The sequence below is a fragment of the Vicia villosa genome, linkage group LG1, assembly GCF_029867415.1.
Source record: "Vicia villosa cultivar HV-30 ecotype Madison, WI linkage group LG1, Vvil1.0, whole genome shotgun sequence".
NCBI classification, from domain to species: Eukaryota; Viridiplantae; Streptophyta; class Magnoliopsida; order Fabales; family Fabaceae; genus Vicia; species Vicia villosa.
The window spans coordinates 24,242,936-24,259,463 of NC_081180.1; the positions used below are offsets into that span (position 1 = coordinate 24,242,936).

The 16,528-nt window shown below is 34.8% G+C and overlaps 1 protein-coding gene and 1 non-coding gene across 2 annotated transcripts in view; both read left to right on the forward strand.

Annotated features, from left to right (window-relative positions):
* The first annotated feature begins 2,058 nt into the window (after positions 1-2,058).
* LOC131645444 (small nucleolar RNA R71) lies at positions 2,059-2,165 on the forward strand. The gene has a single exon (XR_009297065.1). It is a non-coding gene; the product is annotated as a small nucleolar RNA R71 (small nucleolar RNA).
* A 7,520-nt stretch (positions 2,166-9,685) lies between these two features.
* Positions 9,686-16,528, forward strand: part of LOC131593511 (serine/threonine-protein phosphatase 7 long form homolog) — a 24,780-nt gene continuing 17,937 nt past the window's right edge. The window contains exons 1-4 of the mRNA XM_058866057.1: positions 9,686-9,730; positions 9,809-10,524; positions 10,618-10,708; positions 10,797-11,158. Of these exons, the coding sequence (XP_058722040.1) occupies positions 9,686-9,730; positions 9,809-10,524; positions 10,618-10,708; positions 10,797-11,158 (1,214 nt within the window). The remainder of the gene's footprint in view (positions 9,731-9,808; positions 10,525-10,617; positions 10,709-10,796; positions 11,159-16,528) is intronic.

A 16,528-nucleotide genomic window follows, 5' to 3' on the forward strand; every position in this document is an offset into this window, starting at 1 on the left:
AATGAATTGGCACTTGCAAAAGTAATATTCCAAGGTTCTTATTCCTGGTTGACTATTTTAAAAATAGATTGAATTTTGAAAAGGAATATGTGTTCTTGTGTGAATGTTATGGTGTTATATGCAACATTTAAAATTTGTTGAATATAAATTTTGGCAAACAATTACAAATAGTAAAAGCTGAAGTTTGCAAAAGTCAATATTCTAGTAGAAAAATCAACATTTAATAGGCAATGATGGTTTGGCTTTAAAAAAAGGTCAGCCGAAACATATCAACTGTATATATCTAAGATTAAAAACATATATATATATATATATATATATATATATATATATATATATATATATATATATATATATATATATATATATATATATATATATATATATATATATATATATATATATATATATATAACTTTCTAAATTAGAACTATATATCTAAGATTAAAATTTTAAAACTTAGAACTCCCTCCATATATATAACTTTCTAAATTAGAACTATATATCTAAGATTAAAATTATAAAACTTAGAACTTCCTCCATAACTTACTTGTCCCAATCAATGTTGTACTTCAACAGTTGATTCATTTTCCCCTACCAGTACAAATAATTCCCTTCACTTTCATTTTGAATTTGAATTTCTGTATCTCAAATTTCATCTCATTTCTTTTCCCCTTTCTTTTCACCTCTCATGTTTATTAAAAAAATTTGTCTCTCAATACCCATTTCTCCCCCTTTCCCCCTTTCGATCACCTTCTTCTACTCTTCACAAGAGACATTCTTCATCCTTCACTCAAATCACCATTTAAAGAATAAAAATCTTAGTAATAATTGTTAAGGTTGGCTGAAAATATACATATTGGAGAAGTCTCACTAATCAAATCACCGTTTAAAGAATAAAAATTTTAGTAATAATTGTTGGGGTTTGTTGAAAATATACATGTTGGAGAAGTCTCACGGATCAAATCACCGTTTAAAGAATAAAATTTTTAGTAATAATTATTGGGGTTCGTTGAAAATATACATGTTAGAGAAGTCTCACTTTGCTTAGTTTTGTAAAGGAAGAGAGAGTCCAAGACTATATAAAAAAATTCAAGTCTTCGTTACAAGATGTACCAGTCAAAAACACTTTAGACTTGTATTTTACTTTTTAGTTGTTCTCTTATACTCTTGTGTTAAAGTGTTGTGAGAGTTAGTTAAATATTTGCTCTGGAGAGTGCGGGTGTATTGGAGCCTTGGGTGTGGTTGAGGGTAGTTTATATGTTGTAATAATTTTCACTTAGTTTTATTCTCTGTTTGTCATTTGACATTGATCATGATTTTTTCTCCGGTTTTGGAGTTTCCACATTAATATCTTGTGTTATTGTGCTCCTATTTTTTCTCTATGTTTTTTTTTTCAACAAGTGGTATCAAAGTCAGGTTTGGTGGAGTATAAATTTTTTTAGTATGCTTTTGTCGTTGCAGTTTTATCTTATCTTTCACATCAGAAAAGAAATTTCATACATTGTGTTGGTTGGGAAAATTTTGTTTTCCCACAGAAAAGGTTTTGATTGCAATGTCAAGTTTTTCAACTGCAGTGAAGATTGAATTAGAAAAATTTGATGGAAGAATCAATTTTTCTTTGTGGAAAATTCAAGTCAAAGATGTTTTGATACAATTAGGATTACACAACACGGTTCTTGTGAAAGTTAGCATACTGAACTACTGCACTTTCAACCTCTATTGTAGAGTTACTATTTGCATGTGCCTCCCCACAAAAATCAGACTTAAGTGTCTGAATCTGACTAGCATTTTCTTATGCCGTTTAAGATACGGCTAACTGTTTTGACAATGCCTCCATTTAAGTTAAATGTTGTGCGAGAATCCACTGCATTAATACTTTTTGATTTCATCGATCATTCACTTGAGTGATAGTCATTCTGACACATATTCTTGATTAACATTTTCAACTCTTCATTTGTCTTTGCCATTAAGGTACCTACAGCTGAGGCGTCGAGAAGCATTCTCGTTTGAACCTTTAGCCCGCCGATGAAGTGTGTCAATTGCTCCATTACACTTATATTATGATTTGGGCACTTGCTGAGTAACAAATAGAATCTTTCCCATGTATCAGAGAAAGACTCGACATCTTCTTGCTCAAAAATCGTAATCGCAACTTTTCTTTCCACAAACTGAGTGTTTGAGTAATACCGTTCTAGAAATTTTTCCTCTAATTCTTTCTAAGTTTGAATAGTCTCACTCAGAATGCATTGCAATCAATCCTTCGTGCGACCTATAAAGTAAAACCAAACAAACGTAATTTTACCTGATCGTCACTAATGTCACCATATGGCTTGCGCATTGAGCATGTCTCATAGAATTTCACGAGATGTTCCCAAGGATCTTTGATTGCTTGCCCTTTGAACGAGTTCCCCTTCAAACCTTAAAGTACTAAATTCTTACTGTCAAATGTTACCAGATTAGCCGATTGAAATCCTAAGGATATATGCCCTGCATCGGTCCTCTTGCAATAGTCCCATAACGTTTGTCGTGGTGGAACATCTGTATCTAATTCCTCTTTCTTTTTTTACTTCCTCAATAACTTGTTGTGCTTCTCGTTTTCTTTAAGAATTGTGTGCGTTGTTCTTTCTATTTCAGGGTCGATCGGTATCATCGTCGAATCAGTACCTCAGATAAACAAACAAGAAATACCTTATTAGCACCACACCAACATAATAGAATAAAACTAAAAATAAAAATTAAATTTAATTGCCAAATTAAAAATTAAAACTAAAAATAAAATAAAATGCAAAATTTAAAACTAAAAGCATCACACTAAATTGCCTTATTGAAATCAACTATCTCCAGCAATGACGCCAAAAATTTGATGACATTCCAGCAAGTGTACAAATCGTGTCAAAGTAATAATTAAAAAGATTGTCTCCACAAGGATTATAACTTAACAAACTAATTATGTGCGAATTAAAATAATAACAAAGGGGTTTTTTGATTTTATCTGGTTCCAATACAAGAAAGAGAAAATTAAGAGAATAAAATTAAATATGAGAAAAACGATTAGATCTTTTATATTGAATCCCCTTATTACACCTGTTGATGAATTGTATATTTATTGAATTGCAATTAAATTATTATCTTACTGCTAACTAACAAGACCACTACACCCAATTCCTTAGTGTACAACTCAGTAACTTACACAATAATTATATAATTCTTTAGTCCAATTTAGAATTAAATTAGGCTTTCTATGTGCATTAATTCGGAAGCAACAACTTATAATTACCTAATTTTAGTTGATTACTAAGTTTAATAATTGCCATAGATCAGATCAGTATATTAATAGTAGAAAATCCCTACGTATCTAATATCGATTTGTGCATTCGTCAACGAACAAAAAACATTGAATTCAAGAACAATTAAATAAGATAATACTAACAAAAAATTTCAATAAATCTGAAACAGACATATGATCCAACAGAGTAATAATAAGGTTCATCTCAAAAAGACTTAATCTAAAGAAACTCAATTACTCTTTGGTAGATAAACAAATATCATAAGATGATAAGTCTTCATCAAAATCTATGAAAAATTAATTATACAATAACTCTAGTACTCTCAAAATTCGCCTCTTGAATATTCATATTCGTCACTTTACCTCCTGGTTTCATAACTCCTCAATTTTTTTTAATAAAAAAGGCCTTTAAATAGCAATTTCTGCATGTTAGCAAAAGCGCAACATTGCGCCAAGATGGGAAGCATCATGGCGCGGTGGGAAGCTTCATCGCTCCACGATAAGCAGCATCGCACCCGCGAGAATTCCAAGGGCTGCAAGGCTTCTTTGGCTGCTTTTTCTTCAATATTTTTCTAAGTTCCATATTTTCAATCCTGAGTAGCTTTCGGTCTATTCTTCAACACTTTTGCATGATTTTTAATCAGTATGCCTTTGATTTCATCAAAATTCGGTTGTAAAAATCATATAATAATACCTGTCATCAATTTCTTATCATTTAATTCTAATGCCTTAAAACAAGGTCTAACAGGAGCTTTGAAAACAAGCAATTAGTATTCAGAATCATGAAGAGACAAAGATTCAACATGCTTCAAATAATTTGAGGTTCCAGAAAACCTAAAAATATAAGACTTTGCTTTTTTATAATGAAGGGGATGAGTACCTAGGATCACCAACTTCTTTTCTTTGCCTCATCTTCTCTAGGTCCGAATACATTTTCTATTTGACCTATAGCAATCTAGAATATCATTAGTGATATAGTAGAAGAAGATAAATTAAAATTTTAAGAGTTGATATTTTCAAAAGATGAAGATACAATGGTATAATTAATACTCAACTTTATCCAGAGGATCCACAACTACAAGCTCTCGAGTGGAGAGGAATAGATAGAAAGTTTAAGAGGTGTGTTATCTTGACACCACTCCTTACACCTCAATTAGATACCGTATGCACTGTTTACCATATTTATACGATGAACAATATTTTTATATTTTTTTTTAATGAATAGTATCTGTGAATAGTGTCCGTGAACAGTAATTTTTATTGGTAAAATAAAATTGGTTAATGAAATATAAAAACTTGGTTAATGAAGTGATAAAGTTGATTAATAAATGTTCATATATTCAAAATAATTTAGTAGTAAAACAAAATTGGTTAATGAAAAATAAAATATTGGTTAATGAAATGATGAAGTTGGTTAATAAATGCTCGGATATTAAAAATAATTTATAGTAATAAAATGAAGTTGATTAATGAAAAGTAAAATGTTGGTTAATAACGATATGAAATTGGTTATTTTGTTATTTAAGATATTTTATATTTTGATGTCAGTACACTCAATAATCACGTTCTAAATTATATTAACCAACTTTTTACATTCAATTAACCAATTTTATTTTACGACTTAATATTATTCTTTGAAGTCAAAATATATATTAACCAAAGTATAAATAGTATTAACCTAATTTTTATATATTATTAATCAAAATTATTTTATTGTAAAAATTATAAAAAAGTCAAAATAAAAAAAGTTAGTGTTAAGTATATTTATGAACAGTAACTACAATGTAGGTGTAAATAACATTTCTTAAAGTTTAAATGAGGGAAAGTGATTTTAAAATTTATAATAATTTCCTAAAAAGGGTTTCACAATATTTCTCAAAAAGTATTCACAAGGAAATAGATTAGTTTTGGAAATCATGCACAACAAATGTTGAAAAAAAAATCCAAATAACCATGTTTAATAATTTATTTACACCAAAAACCATCTTTTCGGAAAAATTACCTGTATGACCAGGTTTCAGAGGTGGTCTCCACATAGGAGCCACCTCAGGTGGCGCCAAAGAGTAATCTCTCCTAACCTATGCGCCACCCAGGGTGGCATCAATGTACATTTTTTCCTTTTTAGCCACCTAGGGTGGCGCCTATGCACATTTCTTTTTTTTTTTTTGTTTTTTTGTTTTAAATGTTTATATACTATTTTTTTTTTTAAATTTTTTTTATTTATTAATAAAATTGTTTTTAACATAAATAAATAAATTATATTTTGTTTTTTTTATTTATTAATAAAATTATTTTTATTTTAAAGTATTAAAAAAATATATATATTAAATTGCAACAGATAAGATCAGTGAATCAGCTAACTCGAGCGTCCACGGAAAAGAGTAGTTCATTCATTAATTAAAAGGTACATAGAAAATAACCAACAGAAAAAGATAAAGTAAAACATCTAAGAAATCACCACGGTTAAAACAATGTCATTAGGTTCATGCATCATTTGAATGGCATCAATGTCGTATTCCACGTTATCCCAGAAAGTTATCGTTGCTCCAGTCACATCATCAGCCCTTGTTTTAAGCCTCTTGATGCTTCTTATTTGTTCGTCGGCTTCGTACTTCCCCTCTAAAAATCTCATGAGAGTCCTCTTGAGTTGCTCGACGGAAGAGATATTCCAAAACATAACCGGCATGGGAGGTTTGACGGGTGAGAATATGACATGTCCGGTCCTTCTGCGATACTCCGATTCAGGTTCGGCACGCCATGTTGATCTCCGGGGCGGCAACTCTGTTGTCCGGTGACATCCATCTGGCCTAATGGTTGTCCGGCGAGGCATGGTTGTGTTTGTGTGATTGTTTGGTATTTGGAGTTTGTGTATCTGTGTGTAAACTCAACCATAGGAGCCCCTAATTTATAATAGTAGTGGATAAAAAAAAGTAATGATGTTGCGCACTGTTTACAAGCACGCCTAACATGTACGATAAATGCAGACACACTGATCAATGACTGACTTGATGGGACTAGACGAAAGCATGCGTATTTGACTGACTGTCCAAAATAAAGAGTGTCAGTATGGGCCATGAAGACAATTTCACTACGAGACAAAGACATAAATAGTTGATTTAATAAAGGATAATACAAATACAAATACAAATACAAATACAAATACTAATACTAATACAAATACAAAAACATTATCAATAAAAATACAGATACAAAATACAAAAGACATACAACTAATTGTTGGTGGAATTTGATCCACGGTTAGGACAGGTATTTCTATTGTGCCCGACTTCACGACATATGCTACACTTTCGTACCATTTTCTCATGATCCATCTCGGTTGTGATCCGGGTGCTGTTCGGGCGACCTCTTTTCTTTCTCCGCATGTTATCATTATGCCAAACCACGTCCCCTTCATACGCAGGCCAATAATCCTCCTTTGCCATCACTTGAAATGAGTTGTTGTACACCCCGAGCAAGGTTTCCGCCTTGTAAATGGGAGATAAAAGTGCTAACGGATCTTGATGCGCATACGAACATGCTGCAATTACATGAGAGCATGGCATCCGAAAGGCTTGAAACTTTCCACAATCGCACCACCCTTCATCTATAAGAACCCTGTATTGTTGTCTCGGAAGGCCCTCGTTATGGTCAATCGTTTCTTTAACACTGAAGGTCCGGTTGAATCGATCGAAAGATGTCACAATGTGGCTGTTGGCTTTGGCAGATTGCTCTTTCATGAATTTGACGCATGTTTCGCTCCATAATTGTCCAAGAGTCTTCCGAAGAGCCCTGTCCTTTATCTCCCGCATGAAATTTTGTGCGATGTGTCGAATACAGTAAACATGCGTTGATGTAGGGTTTTGCCACCCATTTGCTGGATTGTTGTACGCACTCTCGATGGCAGCATGTCTGTCTGAAATCAAGCAAAGTCCAGGTTGGGGGGCAACGTGTGTCCGAAGATTTCTGAGAAAGAAACCCCAACCTCCAGCAGTTTCTCCTTCCACAAGAGCGAAAGCAACAGGAAAGATGTTACTATTTCCGTCTTGAGCCACAGCCATCAACATGGTGCCTTTATATTTTCCGTACAACCAAGTTCCATCTATTTGAAGAATTGGTTTGCAATATGAAAATCCTTGTACACATGGGCGGAAAGCCCAGAAGAGCCTGTGGAATATCACATTTCCTTGAAGTGATGTTCCGTCTGGAGATTGCGCCGGAAGGGTCTCTAAAATAGTAACAGTTCCAGGAGCATAAATTTGAAGCGCATATAAGAAATGTGGGAGTCGTGTATACGAATCCTCCCAATTTCCATACATAACTTCGATCGCCTTGGTCTTCGCCAGCCACGCCTTTCTATAAGACGGAGTGTAGTTGTACGTTGCAACGATATGAGAGATTATCGTTTTCACCTTTAACGATGGATCTTTTTCAACTAGAGGCAAGATTTCTTGACAAATGATGTCATAACTTAGCTTACGGTGATCTTGTGAAACATTTGTGTTAACACATGTGTGATCTTGGGAAATATATCCTATAACCCATGAGTCACTTCTCTTCCTGTATGATGCATGCAACCTGAATCCACAATCAGTGTTTCTACAGTAAATTTTGTACCTTTCGACATTGGCGCGATCAACTCTAAAATCAACATTGTTTGCCATATGAAATCTTTTTATGGCCATGATACATGCCTCCTTAGAACGAAATCTGTCTCCTACTTTTAACCGTTGATCTGTTTGGGTGTATGGATCATAGAAAATATCAGTCGATGGTTCGTCATCCCCATCAAAATTCAGGTTCCTCATGTGCACTGGAGGCATATGCACTTGATCTCGTGGTACAACAACTTCCGCTTCATATTCACTTCCTCGTTTACCAGGTTATCAACTTCTATTTCTGGTGCTTCTTCTTCATCTACAACGTCGACCTCTGCTTGCTCGTCTCCAAGTGCATCAATGACTTGTGACTCAACCATTTGCGTGGGTTGAACTTCTGGTAGAGTAACATACAGTTCTATGCATTCGTAACCAGAATACTCATGATTGGCAAACATATTCTGCATGTCTTCATCGTCTTTGATCTCAACTTGGATAAACTTGACCGGGTTGTCTCCACGAAGAAATCGATATTGGTAAAAAATCTGGGATACACCACCCGTTGCAAGCTTCGTCTCTAATCTCCCTTTGAAGTAACTGAAATTTGCTTTTCTGCTTAAACAAAATCGTTTAACCTCAGTGTTTCTAAACAGAAAACCAACTTCTTCGTTGTCATAGGTCTCGCCAAAAACATGAGCGTTGATAATGTATTGTGGAGGGGCCATTGTTGAGTGGGTAGAGAGTTTTATTTCAGATGTGTAATCAGATGTGTAATGTGTTGTGTTATTTTACACGTTATAGGCTTCCTTTATGTAGACGAACATTGAGTGATGACAATTATGAAGGCGAATACTATACAATCACATGCGTACTGAGTTGATTTGATGAATGCATGACACTGCTGCACACCAGACTGTTTCACAATTGATTTGAGGTATGCATGACACTGCTGAACTGCTGCACACTCGACTTGACCAGACACAACCATACTGTACAATCACATGCGAATAAAGTTGATGGAAAATGAATGCCTGAATCGTCACAAATGTACTGAGTTGATTTGAGGTGTGCTTGACACTGGTGAACTGCAGCACAGTCGACTTGATCAGACTCCATCACACTGTACAATCACATGCGAAGACTGTATGCTAATTATTTTCGGTGAAACAACGGCTAGAAAACCCTAAACCCTAAAAATACTAAAATTAACCAAGAAAACCCTAACCCTATTTTTTTTTAAAAAAAAATATGGTTGCATGTAGGCGCCACCTGGGGTGGCGCATTAGTTCATTTTTTCCCAGCATGGCGCCACCTGGGGTGGCGCATTAGTTCAATTTCTTTTTCTTTTTGTTTTTTTTGCCCTAATTTTGTCTAGTGGTCCTCACTGCCAAAACCCTAATCTGATCCGCCAGCATGTGATCTACCTGCATCGAAATACTGTATGCATGCATGCCTAGACAATTCAGCACCGAACACGGGATGCAGGCCAGTCTATTCTGCCAGAAACAATTAATGCATGCATGCTTAGACAAAGTCAGCACAAAACACGGGAATGCATGGTCATTTCAACACAGAATGCATGTGAACCCATCTTTATCACTTTGATATCTGTATCACATGCATGCTCACCACTTGGCCCTCATGCACTTAACATCAGCAACCACCAACCCTCTATAAATACTCTCATAGACTTGCTTTATTTTCACCAACATATATTCTTCTTCTTCAAAAAACCACTTTGCATTTTCAAATCCGCAGAAAACTTAAAGAGTTCTTGAAAATGGCTCAACAACTTCTTACCATGGGTGAAACACACAGAGGAACTAGAGCGAATTTGGCGACCTATGTAAGTTTATACTTATTTATTTCTAAACACCTATGCGTATATGATATCCAGTTTAATCGATTTATTTGTGGTTCTTAGGCTGTTGACCGATTCCGTACACGTTCTCACGCTTATGTTGAACCCGACGAGAGGATTATTCCGAATCTCCAAGCATGTGGCTTCGGACATATCATAAAAGTCAGCAACAACACCATAGACAGAAAATTCATCCTTGCCTTACAAGAGCGATGGAGGCCTGAAACCCACACGTTTCATCTTCCAATAGGTGAGTGTACTGTTACTCTAGAGGATGTTTATATGTTACTTGGTCTGCCCATTGATGGCAAGGCTGTTAATGGATCTGTTCAACATGCTAATTCAATGTGTGAGAGAGTGTTGGGAAGAGATCTAGTTGTGCCTACTCAAGGTTCAAGAGGCCAGGGTATCAGTCTGGTCTCCCTTAGAGCTTACTATGATGAACTCGTCTTTATGGACAACTCTACCGAGGAGCATGTTTGGTTAATGACTAAGGTCTATATAATGCTGATGTTTGGTAAACTTTTATTCCCGGAGTCGACAGGTAACACTGTCAACTTTTTCTATTTAAGTAAATTTGATAGTATTAGCAAGATTAGGAAATATAGTTGGGGGTCCGCCGTTTTGGCGATGTTATACCAGTCTCTTTGTAAGAACGCGGTTACCGAGAAGTGCACCTTCTATGGATGTGCGTTCCTCCTACAAGTATGGAGTTGGTGGAGAATGCCGACGCTATCCCCTGTAGGCAGGAACAACTACACGTTCCCTTATGCAACAAGGTACGTCTTTTTCTCTTTTTCAACGCTATTCCTTGAACGCTAACTCTCTTTTACATAAAAATCTGAAATAACATTTTTGCTATTTTTTCTTAGGTTCTGTGGTCCTAAATTGGATTACAGTAAGAATCCGAGGGGGAGTGTTGTTTTGTATCGGGACCTAATTGATCACCTCCGAGCTGAAGATGTATTACCCCTAAACTTTTATATGATCATATAGATGTATTACAATTCATCATGTTTTTTAATAATATGTTATTTTTTCTCCTACGCAGTTTAATTGGAGACCATACTTGTTGCTGGACCATGAGCCAAACGAGAGTGACCGGGAAGTTTGGACTGCAGTAGTACCGATAATAAGGTTCAACATCGTGGAGATGCACCAATCTGACCGTGTGAGACTGCAGTTTGGCATGCATCAACCGATCCCGGATCCCCCCACTGATTTGGGTCGCTGGCATATTAAAAGAGTTAACAATCAATGGGACCACGCAGATTATCGTACATTCGCACATGAATTTTGTGAGATGTGGAAGCAGCGTCGCAACCGTCTGCTACAATTCCCTGTTGCCCAACTCCCCATGTTTCCAACCGCGGGATACCTTGCTTGGTGTAGAACAGTCACAACCCCCGATATGTATGTGTCCGACCCCTACTACCTACACGACCCCCGCCAACAACAATACGCACAACAACGACCCCAACAACCACCCCAACAACGCCAACAACGCCGACAACGCCAAACATCCGAACAACCTGACCATGAGGAATATCAAACAACACCAACAACGCCCTACCAAAGTCAACCCATCCAACAACAATCATGGGGCTTCACCCAACAACTCCGTGACGCCGACCCCTCCACTAGGCTACCCGTCCAACAACAATCGTGGGGAAGTACCCAACAACACTACGACGCCGGCCCCTCCTCCTCCACTAGGCAACCCATCCAGCAACAATCATGGGCCTTCACCCAACAACACGGCGACGCCGGCCCCTCCAGCTACAATAGGCAACTCAGCCCCGACATGGGTCTAGATGACGATTACGACCCAAACGAGCAAATGACCACTCAATCGTCACATTACTAACAACATGGATACCCCACACCCCAATTTCCACAACACCAACAATATGGGAACACCACACCCCAACAAACAATGCCATTTTTTCAAGGTCAATCAAGCGCTGGGTTTTACCGACCATGTGACGCAACTCCACCGCCAAGACAAATCTTTGAGGGCATGGGGACCCGACTATTTGACAGCAACATACAAGAATACATGTCCAACGAGCGCATGGAGGGGCTAATACGAGGCCCACCTACCCAGACACAACAAGAACAACCAAGGAATAGGGGGGGTCGTGGAGAAGTGGGTTTTCGAGATCCTTCCAATCGGATTCGAACAGTTCCAGATTGCGGAACTGGCGGTCGGAGGGGTCATGGTCCGGGTCGGAGGGGTCGTGGTCCGAGGGGTCATGAATAGCATAATATCCATGTTTTAAAAATATTCACTTTTTTTTCGTATTTGTGATGTTTGTCCCGTACTTTCCGTATTTGTAATGTTGTTTTTGCATTTCTCGTATTTGTACTGTTTCTTCCCTAAATATATTATTAAACACTACGTGTCTAATTATTTATTTAATTGTTTTTTTTCATTATGTTAAAATAATTTTAAATAAATCAAAAACAAAATATAATTAATATATTTAATATATAATTATAATATATAGAAAAAAAAACAAAAAAAAAAATTAAAAACAAAAATTAAAAAAAAATAGTAAAGAAACAACAAAAAAAAAAGCAAAAAAAAAAAAAAAAAAAAGGAAAGCACCTAGGCGCCACCCTAGGTGGCTAAAAAGGAAAAAATGTACATTGATGCCACCCTGGGTGGCGCATATGTTATGGACAAATGAGCATTGGCGCCACCTGAGGTGGCTCCTATGTGGAGACCACCTCTGAAACCTGGTCATATGCGTAATTTTGCCGAAAACATGGTTTTTGGTGTAATTTATTTATTAAACATGGTTATTTGGATTTTTTTCACAAATGTTACCTCGTGATGAATTATGAAAACTCTAGCTACTAATTATGAGGTACTATTTACGTGTCCATGCAAGAATTGCTCCTATAATTATGAGGTACTGTTGAAAATGCTCAAATTTTACAATGTGTATATTATAAATATTAATTACGAATTACATTTTAAAATTAATATTTTAAGGAGGGTGTAGTTACCGTGCATAGATAAAAATCTATGCACCATGCATAGATTATTATGGACCCTTAGATTATTGGATCAAATTCTATACATCAATTGTTATTACTCAAATACTCAATACTCACCACTCAATACTCAATACTCAATACTCAATACTGGATTAAAAACATGATCCAATGACTTATATAGGCTTATGCATGGTGCATAAGTAAAATCTTTATGCATATTAGCGAAAACCTTTTAAAGACATATATTATAGGTAAACTTTAACGTTCAAATTTGTAGCATAAATAGGGGAAAATGAATTTGAGTTAGACTTTTCATTCAAAAATAATGATCAACATTACTATGTTCTTTGAAGGATATTCAGAAATCATCATCCTACGAAAATTTCAAATATGTTGCTCTTATCCAAAATAGGCGAGAGAAGTTGTGAATTGAAATTCAAAAAGGAAAATTTCTTATGAAATTCAAAAGAAAACACACACAAGAAGTTTCAAAATAACCAAGAGTCACGTGACATGCATTCGTCATAGTAGTTATTTATTAGTTTTTTTTTTCTATAAATAAAAAGATCCTTCTCAATTTTGAGGAAATTCATTTTTATTCGAAAATCTACCTAGATAGATGTCACATTCCACATTCATACAAATGAAATGATACAAAATTAGGTTGAATGGTGATTGAACAATATATGTAAAATATCGAGCAAATATCAATTTTGCTCCCTCACAAATATTACACGAGTCAAATTAGTCTTTCACAAAAAAATTGACTCAACTTAATCTCTTGTAAAATTTAACCGGATCATATTAGTCCTTCTGCTAATATTTTTCTCAAATCGGTTTTTTCCTACTTCTAAACCGGTTCTTTTCATACTTTTAAACCGTGACTAGACTGACACGTTGGATTTTTTTATTTTTTAAATACTAAATTAATTTTTATTTTTAATTTCATTTTTAAACAGTTATCAATGAATAATATCAAGAAAGCCAAAATTATTTCTTATAAAGTAATTTTTAAACGAGTGATTTCTATGATTTCTTCTAATATTAACAAATTCTATATATATTTTTTTTATCTATGAGATCTCAAATCCAAGTCCCTATAAGTTAAATGATTTTCACTTTACAAATAAACAAATCAATTTCTATCGTTAATAAACTGACTATCATTTACAACTAGAAAAATCAATTTCTATTATTAGTAAAATGACTATCAATAGAAACTAGACAAATCAATTTCTATCGTTAGTCAAGTGACTATCATTTACAAATAGACAAATCAATTTCTATTTTATTAAATTGACTATCATTTACAAATAGACAAATCAATTTCTATTTTATTAAATTGACTGTCATTTAATCTGAAGAGACTTAGGTTCGAGACCATATTGATACAAATTTTGTATTTTTTTATTTTAAATTTAGAATTGTTTAAGATTAACCACATGAGTCTGAGTTCAACTCCTTATAAGAAACAATTTTGGTATTTTTATATTATTAATTTATAATTGTTAAAAAATGAATTTAAAAATAAAAATCAATTTAGTATTTAAAAAATGAAAAATAAATAAAATCCAACGTGACAGTTCAGTCACGGTTTAAAACTAGAAAAAAATCGTTTTGAAAAAAATATTAACAAAAGGACTTATATGATCCGGTTAAATTTTATAAGAGATTAAATTGGGTCTATTTTATTGTGAATGACTAATTTGACTCGTATAATATTTGTGAGGGACTAAAATAGGTCTGTTGAAAAGAAAGTTAAAATTTCAACCTCAACAAAATAAAAATTACAAAACAAAATAAAAATCGACTTACTGTTTACGGTGATTTCCGGTAAACAACCGCTAGTCTTCCAAACTATAATAAATAAGATTTGGTTACTTGCAGGATCGACTAGATTGATCCTAGGACACATAGCCAAGAAGATTGTCATCAATGTTTATTCGAACCATATTCATTATTTGTCTTCTTCAATAGGCGTTGTTCGATTAACAGAACAAATAGTCTTGACAATCACTTTGTTACATATAAATGTGACTTCAACGAAAAGATAAGTAACATAACATAGAAAATTAAAAGGACAATTGAAACGTAAAGAATCTTAAACTGCAGAAATATAAAAGACTTTGAAAGTAAATAGCATGAAAGTAATTCAAAAGTAAATGACATTAAAGTAAAGATACAGAAATGTAAATGGCAAGAAGTAAACGAAATGCAGTAATTCTGAAAGATATTTAAAAGCAAAGGATAATACACATGTATTAAAATGGTGGTGTCATACGTACATTTTCTCAGCGAACTCTTTCTCTTAACGCTTGATACTTGAGTAAATTGTGAGTGATTTGTACAAAATGAACACACGAAATCCTAACATTAAGACTCCTATTTATACTAGTTTCGACCTTAACGGTCCTATACTAATCTGCTGCCACGTTTCTCATCAGAACTTCCAGCGAAGCCATCTGTTGTTGAACGGTTACGAAACCGTCTTTGAATTTCAAATCCTCCCGCCTGAGTCCGTCTTCGACGCGTGGCAGTGTATTAAACAAACACTACGAAAACACGCTAAGTAGTAATATTTAAATACATATTCTATGAATTTTGTCTAAGTCCCGAAGACATATGCTTTCATTAATCTTTCAGCGTTCACTATCTTCATCGAACTTAGAAGTCTTTATTTTTCGAAGCATGACCATCAGTAGTCATTCTTTTACTTTTTAAAGGATGGCCATCAGTAACCATCTTTCCTCCGATTCTCAACTCTTTCAAAGGACAAATAATATAAAACGAAATCTTCAGCTAACAAATTGCCCCCAATAAATGCCTGTTTCGAGAATCAACAGAAATAGGCGTTTCTTGTCATTATAAGATTTCGTTTTTATGATCCTTGAAAGTTCCAAGACTGCTGACTAACGTCATAATCACTGATAACACTGTTTCCGAAACGTCTTGTCATTTTCAAAGATGTCTTCTCATAACTCACATTCCCACGTTTTAACCTTACTTCTTGATCATTACTCCTACATACTAGGAGTGAAGCTAACTCATTCGACCGCCGTTGGATTAAATCACCAGCCGCCACGTGTCTCTCGGGTTTTACCCAAAAATATTTAAAAAGGTTTCCGTTAAACCTTTAAATACTTGATCTTGTGCCTCTATACCGCCTTTCATTCATCTTCTTCACCGAAAAATTGAAACATCTTCACTCTTTTTAGAATCTTGTTCTTTTAATCAAAAATTTCTCCATGGCTTCATTTTCAAATGTTCTTCAACCCGCTTTGAAGCTCCAATCAACAACACGTTCTGGGGAACGAGAGTTCGTTCCAAACCCTAACACTGAAGAAATACGCGCTATTTACGCTTCCCAGGTAATCATTCCCTTTGAACTCTCTGGAAAAACTCTTGCCTTTATGGGTCCGATACCGAGTGAAAGTATCCAATCTGTGAATAAATTTTTCCCTGCTTACTACAAGACTAGACCATTAGTTAGCAAAGTTAAGATAGATGAAGACGGTCGCTCTCCTTTAGGCAAATCTTCTAATGTTGAGGAAACTTCAACTGCAACCCCTTTAGCTTTAACCAAAATTAGGTTAAACTATATGACCAATTCTGTAAAAGTGTTTAGGTCAATCCCTTTAGCCAAAGATCCTGATTTGTACTATTCCTGGCTAGAAAAGGTAGAGAAACAAAAAGGATCCTTCTGGAAAACATTAAGAATATACGATTTGATTCAACTGTCAAGAACGGGTTTAGAATACAACCAACCCATGTTAGTAG